General features: G+C 39.5%; 1 protein-coding gene across 2 annotated transcripts in view; it reads left to right on the plus strand.

The window, feature by feature from the left end:
- LOC119732369 (MFS-type transporter SLC18B1-like) overlaps window positions 1-10,280 on the plus strand; it is a 20,130-nt gene extending 9,850 nt beyond the window's left edge. For both annotated transcript variants that reach the window (XM_038205825.1, XM_038205824.1), the window contains exons 7-14: window positions 3,305-3,392; window positions 3,903-4,039; window positions 4,245-4,343; window positions 4,570-4,661; window positions 5,175-5,270; window positions 5,693-5,767; window positions 6,236-6,379; window positions 7,258-10,280. In XM_038205825.1, coding sequence (XP_038061753.1) covers window positions 3,305-3,392; window positions 3,903-4,039; window positions 4,245-4,343; window positions 4,570-4,661; window positions 5,175-5,270; window positions 5,693-5,767; window positions 6,236-6,379; window positions 7,258-7,336 — 810 coding nt within the window. In that variant the 3' untranslated portion in view covers window positions 7,337-10,280. The remainder of the gene's footprint in view (window positions 1-3,304; window positions 3,393-3,902; window positions 4,040-4,244; window positions 4,344-4,569; window positions 4,662-5,174; window positions 5,271-5,692; window positions 5,768-6,235; window positions 6,380-7,257) is intronic.
- Window positions 10,281-19,677: the final 9,397 nt, after the last annotated feature.

A 19,677-nucleotide genomic window follows, 5' to 3' on the forward strand; every position in this document is an offset into this window, starting at 1 on the left:
CCCCCAAAAAGTCTCCGGTTTCTGGAATGGAGCTTGCCCCAAAAGTGGTGCGGCGACGCGGCTTTTTTTTTCTTACCTGATTTTTTTGCCTCAAATGTCGGCTGATGACTGCAAATAGTGCCCAACTAAACCTAGTGCAAATATATGGGAGTCCAGAGAGGCCACATAAAGCTTATTCTCGACCATAACCCAATTTAAAAACACGTTAAAATTGTGCAGCAGCATTTCTTTTACTTTTCCTATTTCAAAGGTCTGGTTGAAAGAAAAGTGAAATGTGGAAAGCATTTGACTTGAGCAAGTCAGCGTACCAGATTTTATTCAAATTTAACTCGCATATGGCTTATTCCTCTATACTGCTGTTAAAATCTGCAAGCTTCAATAACACAAATTTCTTAGATATATGTAGTTGATTGAAGGATGAAATCCGCTTTTTAGGGATTCATTATATCAAAAGATTTCCTGTCACTTTGCAACAGGCAAAGAAAAGGGGAATATCACAGACAGTTATTGGGATGGTGTTCAGCGTATTTTCCTTGTCATACAGCATAGGATCGCCCCTAATAGGCAAAATGGTAAGTCCCTGTTTGGTCTAAGAATTCAATAAGACTTTCATTATTTAGGGGAACGCAAAATATCTTGTGCTAATCTACAACATCTTTGAATGAGGAATGTAACAGTGGATTCAATAGACCTAAATTTCTTTTGTTTGTAAACATTGGCGCCATTTTATATGGGCTGTCGCAAGCGCATAAATTGAAGCCGTGGTTGGCAACATATTTTTTTCCCAAAAAGTCCCCATAACGCCATCAATACACAGTAAAAAAAAAAATGAGTAGGAATTGTGTTGAAGCTTTGTTGACAATGTTGTTTTTCCAACAATCTAATAATATTTTGGTTTTCTGTAATAACTCTTCTTCATTTTTGCAGTGTTGGACCTTCCATAGTTTTGCATCCCGTGGTTGGCAAAATGTGCAGTTTGCCAACCAAGCGTAGAAAGGTCTATAGGAACAAAAATAAAACCGACCATTTCTTTCACAAAACTCTGTTCTGTACTCGTCAAAAGATGGCGCTATTTGGTTGTTAGCGCCACTACCGGCTCATTTCCCCCCTTTTGCTAATCCACCGTAATAGTTACTGACTTTAACATTACATGTACATGTATTTGCTTCTTAGATACCAATCATTGGTGCCCGTTTCGCGTTTCTCGCCGGTTCGTTTATCACGGGAGGATGTAACATTCTGTTCGGGTGAGCATTAATCTCTTCATGTTCTCTCTTTTTTTTTTTTGCTTCATGGACCGTGTCGTGTTCCCTGAATGTATTTCATTAATTGTTAACTGTTGAATGGCGTGGCGCCAGACTATTTATGCAGCCTTATTTTACTTTCATTTTTTTCAAAATCTGGTTTAAAACATTAGGGAATATTTAATTACAAAGTGTAAATTATTCGTTTAAGCAGACTTGAATTATTTAGTAATGTTCCTGCTCTCAATTCTCTGCCCAAATTCCAAAGATTTTACCTCACTTTCAATTCAATAAGGCCCATTAGGATACAGTTTAACAATTGACAACTGGGGGTGTACTAACCGTTTTCTGTCTATATGCTATTACACAGGTTTATTATCGACATGCCCACAATCGCTACCTTCACTGGGTTCAGTTTCGCCATTCGCATTTTAGAGGGGCTCGGCTCGGCTGCTGTGCTGACGGCATCAGCGGCCATCGTAGCTTCTGTATGCCCTGACGATGTTGGCAAGGCTGTGGTATAAAAAAGTTACTTTCATGGGCAATTATATTACAGTTGAGCGATTGAGAGGGCTCTGGAACAAAGCCACACTATGAAAGGTCCCGCGTCCGATTTGACCCGGAATCCCAATCATATTTCTACCTGATACTTTTCCGGGTAAAGACGACATGTTTTCCGGGTCAAAATGACACTTTTCCGGGTCACAATGACCCGAAAGATGACCAACATACTAAATAAAGGAAATAATGCGTGCATTTATTGAGGGAATAAATGTGTGCCTGACCGTTTTAAACACTATGTTTAAGACCGATTCGTTTCTGGATACTGAAAATTTATACCCGAGCCAAAGGCAAGGGTAATTTTCAGCATCGGTCAAAAATCAAAACTTTTCGGTCCAAAAGTCAAAACAAGTCCAAAATTATAAATTTCCAACGATTTTGTTCAACAATTTAACTTCATGTTTTTCGGACACCCCTCTAACTGTATTATGGTATGTCAAGTCTCGCGAGTCGTAGTAAAAAAAATCCCTCCTTATATGGAGTTTGGCGAGCAGGTCGCGCGTAGTGCGCGAGTGACGCAGAACGCAGCTGTGCCAGTATATTGTTCATTTAGTACTATGAAATACTGACTCGCTGGTGGTATTGCGCATGCCTACGTGAGGATTGTGAACGTTGAATCAATAAAACGGTAAAAAGCACCAGATTTCATACGAGTCCAAATTTCATGTGACACTGGAAAAGTGTTTAAGACAGGCCAGCCGGACTTTATCAACCGTTTAAAACCGGCCATGTGACGGGCTCTCGAACAATAGGAATGGGTAAACTGTCTTAGGTATTTATGAATGTGTATTGAAATATTCTGTCCTGCAAGGGGCAAACGTAAATTTTTATTCCGGCAGAAAAGTGACGACTTTAAGATAGGAGTAAATCATTCGCACGCAATCCGCGCATGCTTATAGTTGATTAATCAAGCAAAAATCACTGAAAGCAAGTTTACACTTCAGAGCACCTGTTTAGCTCCAGGTAAACTGAGCTTTTTTTTCCATTGGTGCCTCCTTCTTAAATCAACAGAGTCTGGTTGAGACGACTGTCGGCTTTTCTTTCGCAATAGGACCAGCGGTAGGCGGCTTGCTGTATCACGTAAGTATGGAAAAATTGTAATCGGAGTTTATGAGTTAACGCAATGAGTGCAGTTGTTTTCTGTACAAAAAGAAAATAGTGAAGAGGCAAATACCTACCCCTATAATTTCCAGTCAATTGAAAGAAGCTGCATGTAAAAAGAATTGCACATGACATTATATTTGCCTTGGATGACACCAAGAACATTCTTTTCTTCTAATCTAATTTTTAGATTGAAGTAAAGTTGCCAAAGTGCTTGAATTTTTTATTAAATGTGATATTTTGTTATTGTACCAAGAAAACGACGTCTTCCCACAGTCCTAATTTGCTCAACATACGGTGAGGGGAGTGAGGCGCCCTCTGTTGTTTGCATACAGAATCAACAAACATCCCCAACAAACAAACACATTTTCATTTGTTTTGTTAATTTCCCTTACCAGGTTGCAGGATTTAGAATTCCTTTCTTCGTCCTTGGTGGTCTCGTCCTGTCGACCGTTGTCGTCAATTACTTCTTGATGCCTAATCAAGGTTTGAATCTTTAAAACCAGTAAAATGTTGATATTAAAAAAGGCTGATAGAGCGATTGCATTCACAGGCCATCTTTGAGGTTTTCGTTTACTCAAGTGTAGGGTCCCTGTTGAACAAAAGCACACACCGCAATAGATGGACTGCAACTGACGAAATATAAAAGATGAGATACGATATGGGGCCAAACTCGTGGCCGAAGATGCAATTCCCGAATCATTATATGTAGACTTACCTCAAGTAATCTTGAATTCACGTCTGTTTTTTTACCGCTCAAATGGGAAGACAGCGCCCTGGCCTCATTAGCTGAAGAAAAAAAATGACCAATCAATGTTAAGCTGTAGTAAGCATCAGATACTAACCCCGGACATCAGTGATTAAATAAAAACACATAAAGCACCGAATTTGTATTTGCATTAATCATGCATGGGGGTACCAGACCAAATTGAGCGCCACATTCAGGTGGTTGTTCCCTGCTGACTGCGTGCAATGTCATTTACCATTTCTGATCAGGGAAGGAGGCTGAGGAGTCTGGTTCTGTGAGACGAGTGCTGAGCATACCTGCCGTCTGGGTCGCTTTATTCGCAAACTTCGTTGGTTTTGCAGCCACCGCATCCCTGGAGCCGACTCTGGCAATTTTTTTGGACGAGGTAATGGAAACAAATGACATTTTCTTCAAAAAACATCTTTGGAATTAAGATATGCGAGGTCTGTTTAAGTGGCAAAGTTGCAATGGGCCATTCAGAGTTTTGACGATGAGCTCCGCCCACCTTTGGTGTATATACGTGTCTGTACTTTTTGACGATAATTTTTTCCTATAAACATTTTATTTGATTAACACTTTCTTCTTGATAGCTTAATTTTAGTGTGATGGCGATAAGTCTGCTCTTTGTTAGCTTGGGTTTGGGCTACGGCTTATTCGCAGTGATCTGGGGTGTCATTGCGGACGCAAAGGTAAGAGCAAACGTTAATCGGCAGGGCTTGTGTGTGTTAAGGAGTTACTTTCAATGAGAATGGAAAGACAGTGCATCGCTCCGAATTTCACACAAAAATGTTCGAGATTATTTTGTAGCAGGATATAACTTCACAACTGATAATAACAATTATAAGAAAAAGCTAAACATTAAAGCTTTGACTTTTTGTGTCTATTAATTTAACATTTTTGATTTCCTTACGTCAGAAATGCACTAGAATACTGATTGTAGTAGGTGCATCCGGCAGCGGTGGACTGTTTCTGCTGTTAGGGCTACCGCAGATTTTGCACTTGCCTGTGTAAGTTTACTCTTCAAAAATCGGTCGATGTTAGGAACGCCCCGAAACGCCTCACGTAGCGTTCCGTCCAGAACTGGTGCGTTATAGCAAATAATTAAAAAACTTGGTTTGTTCAGGTTGAACCAAGTAAACGTTATATTCTCTTTAAGAACAAAAAACGTCAGTCCAAAAACGCGGAAGAATTCCCAGATCATTGAAGCCAGAACCGGTGCATTAGCAAGTAACGTGCCCGTGTTAATACATTTGCGAACGTTCCTGTATAATTAACAGTCGGAACAGTTTTTGATCCTTTCTAAACGGACTCTCAGCGGAACGTTGCGTTGATTTTCGTTAGTCCAAAAATGGTGAACTACTCGAACTTGCTCACGACTGCAAACTCCACTTAAATGTTTGTAGTGTAGTCAACAATGATGCAACAATGCTGGTACATGTACATCACTGTAATAAGGTTCTGGCTGTCCCTTTGATTTGCAAAACTAAAACGTTTAAACACCTGAAACGTTTATCCTACAGGACTGGGGCACTTCCCGGCGTTACCATACCCATCGCAGCCGCAACGTTTTCCATGTTGGCTACTCCAACGTTTGTAGACATGTTACGTTCTTCAGAGTATGTCCAATTACTACACCGTTCGTTTTTAACTCTTATAAACGTTTATACTAACGCATTATTGCAACAGTGCTGAAGCACGGAAATCTTCCTCTTCTAAAAAAAACAAAAACCCACAACCATCAGCGTTTTACTGTCAATGAAACCAAATTGGACTTAGTTAAAGAAATGATGCACTCGTTCAGATTTACGCCAAATTGATATTCATATTTTTTGACATAATTATGGAAAGACTTTTTTTTTGGCTAACTTTATGTTTAGTCTATACATGTATAGGCTGCTGTTTTTTGCTAAAAAAATCACCAGGATGGATAACAAGTCAAATAGCTCAGAAAAACTTGTATGAGGTTACACATTGTACTTGTTAAAACAGAAGTTTTTAATTGATTGGATTAATACAATTCATAACCTCAATCCTACAGGTGGTATGGCATACCGAGTGGATTAGGTTTGACTGCCGTTATATCTGGCCTTTGGAACAGTTCGGCCGCACTTGGGTAAGAGAGCCAATAAGCTACCGTTGGTGGCGCTGTTTGTTGAATGCCTGAAGGCGAGGTCCTCATGCTCTCTTTTTTTCTGATGAGGATTTACCAAACAAGGGAAAAAGTCGCCAGTGTAAATCAATAGTGAAAGCTTACACAGCCTCGGTTTGGCCGAAAGTTTGAGCCAAAGCCCGCTTGCGCAGTGTGTACTTCCTTTGCAAATTGGCCAAATAGCGCCACCTACAGTTCGTGCACTGAATGCATTCTGGTCCTCCTGCTCGTAGTACATGTATAAGTAAAATTAACAAACATGCGGAAAAGGAAGAGTTGATACGATAGTTTGGTTACATTTTCTTCATTGCCCTTTAATATGTCAATCATGCCACAAATACAATAATTTCTTTCATACTAAAGATGGTGCATATCTCTTGAGTCACCACCAGAAATGAACTAACACAAATACATTTTGATTTTTCCGATTAGCTCATTGGCGGGCCCGTTGCTAGGGGGCGTCATCACAGAGTATTACGGGTTCGGCTATTCGATTATGACCATCGCTTGTACCTCTTTCGCTGTTTTGATCATCACGTGTCTTTTTGGCATCTGGGAGTTTCGATGCGGAAAAGGGTAAGTTGCACATAAACACGAGAACGTAAAAAGGACATATTTGTCAATATAAACACAGACTTGAAATCTTTCATACCTTTATCCACAAGCACAAGCCGAACGGATAATGACGGTATAAAGCAGCTGATAGCGCCCTCATGAGACAATTTATGGAGAACGAGGTCAGAATGGACCGCCGTGATTGGATACTAACAACGTATGACTTCCTCAAACAAAGGTCATTTAAGCCAATGAAGTGTGAATTTAGGACTCTTTTATGAAATAAGCTCCGACAGGAGCTTCTACATTAATACTTGGTGGTCGGGTCGGTTAGTCTGATCTGTCTGTCTGTCCCGACAATTGACCAGAAGTATTTTGTTCCATAATGTACCACCGGCGTCGCATTTTTCGGCATCGTGCATTTTTCGGCGTCGCATTTTTAAGCTCTGGCGGGGATCGTTTTGATCGATTTCTTCAGCAGTGCAAGACTTTCCTGCAATCATGCAAGACTAATTCTTGCAACAGCCAGAGCTTGTTGTGCACACGTACACGCGTGGTTTAACCAATGGGTATAAAAGGAAACCGATTTTCATTGGAGTATGATTTTCATATGACACAGCGTTTATTTCCGCACGCGACACTTCAGTTTGACTCGTCCACAATCCTTTGCGTTTCCGGAAGAATATTGATATTTGGCACAGACTTAAGATTTGTCTGCAGTGTACAAATTTGAGTCACGAGTGTCCTCACTCAATATTTAATGTCCACTGAAATAACTCTGGAAAATTGTAAGTTAAAAGTCTTTTTGCCAAGAGAAATATTCAATCTCAAACATAATATAAGCAAAAGGTAAGTCTAGCTCCTCTTAAAAACTTGTACCTTTTGTATTTACCTTGTAGGAAGCGGGAACCACGCGAGGCTTTTTCTTCGGAGGACAACTCGAATGATCAGGAGATGAGACTACTGTCTTCAAAGTAGATTGACAATTGGTGGTATAACTGTATATTGCCATCTTGCTGCAATGTCCAGCGTAACTGGAATGTTTTGTTTCTTTTCATTACATAATTTTATGGTCGAGCTTATTTGAGAGCCAATTGGACTTCCAAATATGGTTGTGCCCAAACTTGGGAGAAGACATGGATTCAGGAATGATTATAAGCTCGTCTGACAGGGGTAGTAACATCACACGCTTTAATCGCCCGGTCATAAACAACTGTATTATTTAAATAACTAGCGGGGTGGAGTCATACACACTGTACTAATGTTTACCTTGACCTCAATTTGCATGTTGACTGCAAGTGGGCGTGGTTTCAAAATATGATAAAATAAATGAGATAAAATGTTATCCCCGGGATAAAAAAATGAAAAAAAAAAAAAATTGAAAAAAAAAAAAATTAAGCTGTGGTTGGCAACATAGGTTGCTAAAATTGTATAGTTAACATCCTCATTATGTAAGAAAGAGGCATTTTGATCAAGTTTTTGATGGCATTTGTTGGTTATTTTGCATTTTCATACATCCAATGATATGTTTGGAAACATTATAAGAACCATTTTTGCAGCGTTGACCTTTCAAAGTGTGCCACACCATGGTTGGTATAAAACAGGGCCAACCACAGGTTGTGGCACAGAAAGTGCTACAACTTTCAAGGCTGAAGTTTCTTAATCTATAGGCTGAACTTTATAAACATTTAAAGGCTTGAGCTCGAACTGTAAATTGAATGGAAGTGCGATTTGAACCTACGACGTTTAGATGTCCATACCAGTGCTCCACTGACTGACTATCTTGTCAGAAACCTGATAGCTCATTGGTAGAGCACCATTACGAGGGTGTAGATAGCAGGTTCAAGTCCCAACCCAGTCAATGTCTTTGTTAAACCTCATAGACTTTGGGAATTGTCACTGCTCTGTTTCTGGAAGAAGATTAATACCCGGCTCGTCCTCGAGACAGGTCCCTTTTGTGCTGAAAACAAGGAAAATACAATTCCATCAAAAGTGTTTTTAAAAATGTGTAAGTAAGACAAAAAATAACAACCACGATTAGTAACCTGTCCAGTGCAGAACATTGTTAATTTGCTTAGAATTGGATGGAAATAACAGTAATAAATGTCTATGTTCAGTTTTAAAAAGTGTATCTCCTGCTAAAAAAGGTACATGTCGGTTTATATCACATCTTGTACAGTCTGTCTAGTTTAAAAACAAAAGAAATAGTTTCGTGAGTGTGGTGCCTCATGAGGGGCGGGGCAAGGATGGCTTCTTGGTGGGATGTCAACAAAAAGATTGATACCTACTTTAAGAAGTTGTGAATATAGTTTCTGCTGCAATTTGACCAGCCCAGCTCGGCATAGTTGTCCTGCATGTAAGTGTGACCGGCCAGACTTAAATTCCTATAATTATGCTGCCAGGTCCCTTCTGTAAAATATTTCTTTGTGGATGTCTTATATTTTTAGCATAAACGAGCGATGCAAAAGTTGTCGAAGCATTGCGAGCGCCCTCTTATGTTTTCCATTGAATATAGCATACTGAGTTGCGTAATTAATTTGCATAGGCATGCAGCGCGAAAAACCTTTTATTCCGTGCAGTGTTGCAAAAGCATAAAGCTTCGGACACACATTCCTTGAATTTTTCGCTAGTTTTCTTGGAGAGTAAGCAAGCATGGGTAGGTCACTTGACTGCTTGTCGTCGCTGCTGCCAGCCACACCTTATTGCGAGCCAGCTTCATTGAATTTTGCTGTGTTTCATACGTGGTTTTGCCACGGTTAGCACGCCGCATGTGCATACACATATCGTGTACATGCATATCGTGTAGTTTGCCCAAAAATCCGCAATAATATTGCGTTATTTTCCGATGCTATTGCGTCTTTCGCAATTTTATTACATTACATCGTAATATATAATGAATAATTAGTCATTCCAAAGATTTTGTTTCCATCACAAAGTAGCAATCCAGTTGCACAAATCTCTCAAATATCGCTTGCAATGAGCATAGCCAAAACCATGCCCAGTTAAGCCGACGCCGAAGCTCTGTTTTAAGTACAATTTTGCATTAGGTGTTTATTTTTTTAATGAGTAAACAAAACATTCTTTGAAATTATTGATTTAATAATGAAACATGATATCCCGCTAATAACACTTTCAACGCGTCTTCATCATCATCATCATCTAGCGGTCAAAACCAAAATCTGGTTCACCTCGCCAGGCCAGGTGTCTTTATCCCTCATTATCCCCCCATTCAACATAATTATAATCCACTGCGACTGCGCACTTTTTGTGGACAACTCAATTCACCGCCAAATCAGGCAAACGTGGAAAAGGTAGGTGTTTGGCCTTGTGATGATAATCAAAATGTATGGAATGATCAATTACTCATTTTCAACATTATTAAGAACCATTTATGCACTAACATCTTTAACATACCCCTTTTAGCGCACTGTCTGCAGCAACAGTGCGTACATCCGACGGCTTAACTCACCACTTAAATTAAGCAATATTGAAACGGGTGTTTTTTGAACGCAGTTTATGTATCAATGAAAAGCTAAAGAACTGCTCTTTAAGATTGAGACACATTGACACATTTCAAGTTCATTACTTTTATATATCAGCCCATTGTTTTTAGATTACCTTTTTTATACACGGGTATGTATCGGGAAAAAAAGCTAATTCAGGAAAAATTTGCCATGTCTATACCACAACCTATTACAACGAAACAAATTAGACAAAGGTATTTGCGGTGAAACCTCTATTCTTATTCACAAAATGTTCAAAACCTTTTCATCTCTAACCCCCTGTCTATTGCTCCATGAGCAAAGGCTTTATTGTCAACGCGGCAGTGTGTCAACTAAATATAGATTTTTCCGGCCAAGTTAGCAGATTTGGCGGCCAAATTTGCGACCAATCACCCATTTTCGCACGAATTTGTATGCACGTTGAGATCAACATTCACTCACCTAAAAACACCAAGCAATTTCACATGAGAAGCATGTGATTTCAATTTTAATCATGCAATTTCAAAAATAGGGCATTCAAATTAAAATTGCACAAACGAGCATTCAAATTTGCCGGAGCTTCAAGCTGTGTAAGTTTGGTCATTCGAATTCACCATTAAGCGAGCATATGTAACAAGTAAACAAAGTAATTGAACTAAGTAGGTCCATGTCGTTCCTTTGTTTGTTAGAATGAAGATGGAGTGTGTTTGTTACAATTTGGAAATATAGATATAAAAACCTCCCACAAGACTCTACCACTACTCAGATCACCATGCAAACTGTTAGATTGAAGTACTATATATAGAAATATCAACATGCCAGCTCATGGGCGTTACATGAGAATTTCAAATGTAGACAGTGGTCATTTAATCGAAGCTTTCGATGGCAATGCCCAAGACTATCTTGAACCTGCAGACAATCTTGGCATAAACAGATCTATTGCTGCAGGTCAATTGTAGGTCCGAGATCTGGCAGACGGGAACAAGAGGAGGGGCCAAAAACACAAAAATGGACCACGACATGAAGACGTAATAATCAAAAGGTGAAAGAAATGAAAAGACTCAGATCGTATACCTTCGTTTACTTTCATTTTGAATGCAGAAAGTGCTAAAAAGAATGCGCGGAAATGAAAACGAAAACAAGAATCTCATGCAAATAACCCTAAACCAAACCGACTGCTAAACTGAATGATCACTTAAACCAAATGACATAACTTCAATTTAGGATGTTTTAAACATAAAAATGTCCGGACTTAAACACGAATTTGAACACCTGAAATCTAATACGAACCACGGGAATGACGACAGGGTGCTACTTTGCTTCAAGTTGACCACTATCCAGATGAATTCCAATGCTATTTTTGCGAAATTGGCCGGGGAAACCTATATTAAGTATTAATCAGTATGTAGAGAACCAATCCAAATCTGCGCTACTCAATTTATTGGTCAACCTTCTATTTAGCAAAAGATGATAATAATTATATTTCTGATTTCAATACAGTTACTCATGGTGTCCCCCAGGGCTCACTCCTAGCCCCGTTTTTTTTATTGTGTGCATCATTGATATTTGAGCTACTTCTGATTTACTTTCATTTATTCTTTGTGCAGATGACACTATCATTTTTTTCTTTCTGATAAGCACCTCCCTACTTTATTTGATAATGTCAATCCACATCTGGTTAATGTTTGTGAGTGGCTGAAAGCCAACCACCTCTCTCTTTAAGAAATATTAAGAAATGTAATTTTATGATTTTCCACAGTAAAAGAAAACTCAAAGCAATATTTCTAATCTTACTATTCAGTTGTTAAACGAAACAATAACGTGTTGACAAAACTAAGTTCTTTGGTGTGATACTTGACAGCAAGTTGACTTGGACTCATCACATCAATGATATTGCTAGTAAGATTTCAAAATCCATTGGTAGTATACATAGACTCAAGCACATTTTTCCAACAAAATTCTCTGTACACTCTACAGGGTGTGTCAAACAAGAAACCCACGAAACCCAAATGTCGGGACCATTGGTTTAGTGAAGTTCTGCATGTAGCACTTTCAAAATCTAGGATATGAAAGCCCAATTCATAAGGTTTCGTTTAGTACAAAAATAATTCAAATCACTTATAATTCAAATCACTTATTTACTTTTTCAAGTTACGGAATTTTAAACACAACCACCGTCTCAAAGTTCTGTCCACGGATCACAAGAAGGTAAGTGTCCTTTCAGCAAAACGAAAACAAATCACATAGAGATGTGCGTGAATTGTTTTCGTTCCGCTGAAAGAACGCACACCTTTTTCTAGTGATCCGTGGACAGAACTTTAAACGGTGGTTGTGTTTACAATTCTGTAACTTATAAAGTACATGAGTGATTTGAATGATTCTTTTACTAACAGATAGCTTATGAATTGGGCTTTTATATCCTAAATTTTAAAAGTGCTACATGCAGAACTTCACTAAAACAATAGTCCCGGTATTTGGGTTTCGCTTTTTTTGACTCAGCCTGATTTGCTCTGTCATTTCCCCCTACCTAAATTATTGTGATAAAGTCTGGGAAAACACATTTCATACACACATTAACAAACTGTTCAATCTATAAAAGCCATTTGCTTAGTCTCCAAATCTCATTTCATTGCTCACACGGGATCCTCTGTTCAAACAACTCGAACTACTCAACCTTGGAAACATTAATACAGGCCGTATATCTTCAGAACATCTTTATTTACAAATGCTTCAACAAACAACTGCCCGCCCAATTCCAAACACTCTTTTTCAATTTAATTTCAACATCCATAACTACAACACACGAACTTCTACTAACATTCATCTTCCAAAACACAGGACACACATTTTCAACACACAATTCGATATACTGGCGTAATCAACTGGAGCAAACGTCTCAATGACATCAGAAACTCAACTATACACTTTACATATTTGAAACTAAAATTAAAATATACCTATACAACTGCTCTTTGTATAATACTTAAAATTATTTATAGTACCATATTTAGGCTAGTGTTAGTTGAAGGTTGTTTTGTTGTGACTTAGTGTTGTTTTGTTTGTCTGAATGTTTTGTCTAGCTGTCCGTCCGTCCGTTTTGTCTTGTATGGCATCCCCAGCTCAAGCAACCGCTTGCCGGGACATGTCTCCATTTTCACCTTTTGTTTCAAGTAACTTCTTACATTTATCCACTTGTTATACACCGAGTGTTAATCTGCTTTCCCACTTCCTCGTATTGAAGAAACGCTGGAGGCATTGGCAGGATCCCGCTTTTTCTCCTCACTTGATATGGCACAAAATACTTCCAATTGATGATGCACCCAGACTCTGTTGACAGAACTGCTTTTCGAGTCCCATGGGGGCTGTTTTCATTCGACCGGATGCCACAGGGACTCTGCAACTGTCCCAGTACGTTTCAACGAACAGTTAAATTGATATTTGGGGACATGAACATGTCTAAATTAATACTTTATCTTGATGACATTCTTGTCTTCTCTAGCACATTTGAAGAACATCTACAGAGGTTGGGTGTTGTATTTGATCGACTTATCGAACATGGGCTAAGGTTGAAGGGCCAGAAATGTCTCTTCTTTCGGCGAGAAGTGAAACATCTCGGGCACATAATCAGTGAAAGTGGGGTCTCGGTGGATCCGGAAAAGGTACAGCGAGTAGCAGACTGGCCGGTTTCACCTCTATGTTCCGACACCCTTATGTTCCGACTGCACATATTCCTATTCCTAACCCTAACCCTAACCCTAACCCTAACCGGGAGTAACACAATCTAGGTTGTCGGAACATAGGGGTGTCGGAACATAGAGCAGTCACCGACTGGCCGACCCCGAGCAATTTGGGGGAACTCCGATCTTTTCTCGGGCTTGCCTCCTACCACAGGCGTTTTGTCCCATATTTAATAGCAAAACCATTGCATAAGTTAACGGCCAATGTAGAGACAAAAGTAGGGAACCTGCCGTCTGGGTTTTTGTGGTCTGATGAGGCTAACAAAGCGTTCTGTGAGCTGAAGAAGATGATGTGCTCAGCCCCTGTGCTCGCCTATCCAAACTTTGATAAGGAGTTTATAGTCGAGGTCGACGCCTCACTCCAAGGGCTTGGGGCTTGTCTTTTGCAAGCCGATGACCATGGAGCCCTCCACCCTATTGCATATGCCAGTAGAGGTCTGCGAGGGCCCGAGAAGAATTATTCAGATTTTTCATGCTTCAAGCTTGAACTTCTCGCCCTTAAATGGGCTGTCTCCGAGAAATTCCGAGAATACTTACTAGGTGCTCATTTCACGGTATTTACAGACAACAACCCTGTTTCGCACCTCCAAAATACGAAATTGGGGGGCATGGAACAGCGCTGGGTTGCGCAGCTTGCGCCATTTAACATGACAATAAAGTTCCGGTCTGGGAGAACAAACAAATGTGCAGATGCACTCAGCCGACGACCAGTGGAGGTTGCAGATATAGCTGAAATGGCAAATGACTGTACCTCAGTCCCTTGTGAGATCCAACCTAAGGAAGTTGTAGAAAATTCAGATGAAAATTGTGCTGCTGGGATTGATGCGCCCCGGTCGTCAGCAGTCCTGCCGTCTTTCTCCCACACTGAACTAGCATTAATGCAAAGGGAAGATGAACAACTAGGAGAACTTTGGAAACTTGGGACTCCAAGTGGCAACCTGATGCGCCCAGACCAGGTGTAAATACCCCTGGTATTGTAGGCTGGATGAAAGAGGGGACTAAAGTAGTTGAGCGGAGGGGTGTGCTTTACAGACAAGTGAAGGATAAGGCTCGTGGTCCAGTGTACCAGGTGTTGGAGGCCGCACATGATAATTGGGGACACCAGGGTGTGAACCGCACACTGGGGCTCCAGGCGGGTGCACACCGGTAAATCGTGAATAAAAAAATATACCCTCAAAATATTCTATATAAGAGAGTTCTGAGCGCCGTAAAATTGGGGAATTGAAGAGATATGGTAATGAACCTCTGGCCCGGAATGGGGCTTCCAATTCTGAACATTTTGGATGCTATTGGGCTCGAAAGTGGCGCTATTTTTCCATGTTGTGGAGGGATCGTTTTTCAAAATGGCTACTTTTCCGCTTTGGGGATAATAGGGGTCGTTTTCTTTGGGTGAAAATATCTCGAAAAGTCAATGGTCAACCCACCAAAAATTGAAAAGAAAACTAAAGATGACATGTTGATTATCATTTTTCTGTGCAGCTTGAATACCTGTGAGAGTTTTGAGTATTTTTTTTGTTAAAGAATTTTGAAGTATGGGCATTTAGCACTAGTGTCTATGGGAGTTTATTTGCAGGTATGCATCCTATAACGAATAACAAAGATGGCCGTTTCGCGCATGCGCTGTGCCGCGGCAGTGGTCTTTTCAGTAAGCGGAACCTACGGGGAGGGGAAAAAAGTGTTTTAAAGGTATCAACAAGGGTTTTTTCCGTAACGGATTCTTCCAAATCATAAGGGAGCAGTAGGCTATCACCCGATTACAACAATTGCTAGTTGAAAAGGGGGGGGGGGCATTTTGAGCTTAAAAGTAGCTGAACTCAATTTATTGTCGCTGGGGGCGCTCTACAGCTGAGCAGGGACAAAAAAATACTATTTTTGGGCTTAATATCGACCTCGGATAATATTTTTCTTTCATCTTTTTCCTTCAAAATATTGACTTTGGAAATATTCTGCTCGTCCTGAATGTGGTTTTGTGTTAAAATTTAAAAGTTGCCTGCTATTATAGGGTGCACACCGGTAAATCGATCCGCCAAGCTCATGAATAAATGTAATACCCTCAAAATATTCTATATTAGAGAGTTCTGAGCGCCGTAAAATTGGGGAATTGAAGAGATATGGTAATGAACCTCTGGCCCGGACTTGGGGCTTCCAATTCTGAGCATTTTGGATGCTATTGGGATCGACAGTGGCGCTATTTTGCCATGTTGTGGAGGGATCGTTTTTCAAGATGGCTACTTTTCCGCTTTGGGGAAAATAGGGGTCGTCTTCTTTGGGTGAAAATGTCTCGAAAAGTGAATGGTCAACCCACCAAAAATTGAAAAGAAAACTAAAGATGACATATTGATTATCATTTTTCTGTGCAGCTTGAACACCTGTGAGAGTTTTGAGTATTTTTAAAAGAATTTTGAAAATTGTTTGCATTAAGGTCAGCATCTTCATTAATTTTGAAGCGAATACCGCAAACTTCGCCACAGACATCAAGTGAAAATGCGTTTTTGACGTTTTTTAACCTGCCGCTAGAGGGCGCTCCAACTCTTCATGGCGTCACCCATTTTTTTTTTGAAAGGTCAATCCAGGCAGACCCCAACATCATTGAAAGCAAGTTCATATCTTTCAAATTATTAGGCACTTCCGGTTTCGACCGGAAGGAAGGGTCACGTGATTTTACGCGCTCAAGATAAAATGAAGAGCATGTATTACCATGTCGATTCCCGCAAAATTCAAGTTCCGGTCTGTCACGGTTGATTTTATATGGAATTTCAAAGATTAAATCTATTAAACTTTAAAGTGAGGTCACGTGACCCGCGATGACGTCATAAAGACGTAATTACAAAAAAGCACATCTTTAGTAGATTGCGCATTCATGTATTGACAAAGGAAGTTCATATATGTTTCCATTTTTCCAAACAATTCCGGAGAAGAATTGTGTCCTGGAGAATAAAAAAAAACACTAGAGGTTGTAGGAGCAACCACACGGTGTTTGGCCACGGATTGCCGCAAACTTTGCCACACACATCAACTCAAAGTATGCATGTTTAAATCCATGTTTGACTTTTCAACATGTCGCCAGAGGGCGCTCTAACATTTGATGACGTCACCTGTTAAATTTTTGTACAGAACTGCCTAGGCAGACACTCGAATCGTTGAAAGCAAGTTCGCATCTTCTGCCAATTTAAATTAATAAGGCACTTCTGGTTTTGACCGGAAGGAAGGGTCACGTGATTTTGCACGTAAAACCAAAAATGAAGACCCTGCAATTAAAATCGATTGCCATAAAAAACAAAATCAAATCTGGAGCTGTTGATTTTATATTGATTTTCAAAGATTAAATATGGAAATACTTATTTGATTGTAATATGACACTTGATGACGTCATTGTGACGTCATCGCCAGAAACCTCCAGAGCTATATTTACTGTGCTATATATAGCCACATCTTGATTATATCTCTCACGGTTGATTTTTTAGCAATTGTTTAATGTTTGAAAGTCTTTTCTTTATAACTTCCGGTCTGATGACGTCATCCATGTTTTTTTCGCACACAGGTCTTTTCTGCATGAAGTTCATCATGTATGTTAGGTTTGAAGCGATCACCGCAAATTTCGTCACATACATCAAGTGATAATACGTTTTCGACGTTTTTTAAACTGCCGCTAGAGGGTGCTCTAACATTTGATGACGTCACATGTAATATGTTTGTACAGTACTGCCTAGGCAGACACTCACATCGTTGAAAGCAAGTTTGCATCTTCTGCCAATTTCAAATAATAAGGTACTATCCGGTTTCGACAGGAAGGAAGGGTCACGTGATTTTGCACTTAATACCAAAACTGAAGACCCTGCAAAATTGTATCGATTGCCATCGAAATCAAATCTGTAGCGGTTGATTTTACATTGCTTTTCAAAGATTAAATCTAGAAATCTTTGATTGCTTGTAATATGATAGTTGATGACGTCATTGTGACGTCATTACCAGAAACCTCAAGAGCTATATTTACTGTGCTGTATACAGCTAAATCTTGATTATATCTATCACGGTATATTTTCTGGCAATATTTTAAGGTTTAAAGGTCTTTTTATTGTAACTTCCAGTCTGATGACGTAATCAATTTTTTTTTCGAGGAAAACGTGTTGTCTGCATTATGGTCATCATGTACATTAATTTTGAAGCGATTACCGCAAAATTCCCCACAGACATCAAGTGAAAATGCGTTTTTGACGTTTTTTAACCTGCCACTAGAGGGCGCTCCAACACTTCATGGCGTCGCCAATTATTTTTTTTGAAAGGTCAATCCAGGCAGACACTTAAATCGTTTAAAAGCAAGTTTATATCTTTTTCCACTTTTAAATTATTAGGCACTTCCGGTTTCGACCGCAAGGAAGGGTCACGTGATGTTATGCGCACAGGATAAAATGAAGATCATGTATTACCATGTCGATTCCCGCAAATTTCAGGTTTCGGTCTCTCAAGGTTGATTTTGTATGAAATTTCAAATATTAAATTTATTTAACTTCCTAGTGACGTCACGTGACCCATGATGACGTCATGATGACGTAATTGTAAAAAAGACCATCTGCGTTGGATTGTGCATTCATGTTTTGACAAATGAAGTTCATATATGTTTCCAGTTTTCCTAACAGTTCCGGAGAAGAGTTGTGTCTTGGAGAATAAAAAAAATAAAAAAATAGTGAACTTTTACAAAAACAATAGGTTTTGGGCTAAAGCCCAACACCTAAATAGTGAACTTTGACAAAAACAATAGGTTTTGGGCTAAAGCCCAACACCTAACAAGTGGTCAAACTTACAGTTCAGGCTACCGCGCCAAATTTACATTTAACTTGTGGAAGAAATATTCAGTTGGCAAAAAATGAAGAAAATGAATCACAATCACAAAAGGTGTACAATCATCAACAACCATAAATAGGCTAAGGCTGGCATAAAGGAAGTTCCAGCATTGCCTATAATCTACTTCCCTATTCTTTTTTTGGTTTGGGGTACTGATTAGGACGCACAGAAATTGCAAAGATTCCCATATCTGGCCATCACTCGACACCCTGTGCACAAACCCTATGTGGCTGGTCTGAAAATTGTAAAGGTTTTTTCATAAAAATTCAAAATGTGTCCCTGCTAAGTTAGACTTTTCAGGACATATTTTCTGATGGCTGATAGGTCATTGAAGGGAAAAATTAACGATGGCCAGATAAGGGCAATCTTTCCCAGCAATTTTCAACTGAACTATGCACTAACATTATCATGCATGTAGGTTTTAACCCTACCATGCCAACTAAATTTGGTTCACGTAAGATGTTAAGTAACAAACCCAATCCCATTGTTACTGTTAACCCTGTAGAGGTAGAGCCCAAAAGATACGTGGTCAGACCACGGATCCTACACACAAGGATTAACGACTCGGCCCAACTCCTGGTTTAGTGCGTGATAACGGCCTGTACTGGTGGCATGGAGGTTGGAATAGAATATACTTTTCAACAAAGACCACTGCACGCGGTGGCTTTCAGATTTGCAAGGCTCTTCGCCCGATCTGGCCTCAAAGTCTGTCAAGCCAGCGAATCGTATTTTTGAATATTCATGAGTCAACGTTTTTGGTCTTTATTATTGAATTCTGATAAGTGATAACTACATAACCATGGTAATGCCGAGCACAATATCTTGAGCTTTAAGATGAACAATGAAATGTTGCTTTTGTTTTATCGGTTCGGCAGCCTATCTCTCTCAAACTGTTTAATAAAAGCCTAATTAAAAATGAAATGTTGATAAACGGGGTTCTCCTCGAAATTTGACGTTTATTTCCCGGGTAAATACTTCATCTATGACGACAAAAACTGCACAATACCATCTGTTATATCCTGAAGTATTTATTTTTAAAATAATTTGGAAAAATTATATCTTGAATAAGAAGTAGTTTTACTTACAGTTTTATGAATATTTCCGTTTTAGATGTCGTGCAAAAACCCAACACAATGGCACATCTGGAAAATTCGCGATTACGCGCCAACGGGTATTAATTCCGTCATCACGCGTCTAACCAATCAAGGCAAGTCCACTGAGTGCATTTTGTACTAGAGCTCAGAACAGTGGTTTATCC

The sequence above is a fragment of the Patiria miniata genome, unplaced genomic scaffold (assembly GCF_015706575.1).
Source record: "Patiria miniata isolate m_02_andy unplaced genomic scaffold, ASM1570657v1 HiC_scaffold_24, whole genome shotgun sequence".
NCBI classification, from domain to species: Eukaryota; Metazoa; Echinodermata; class Asteroidea; order Valvatida; family Asterinidae; genus Patiria; species Patiria miniata.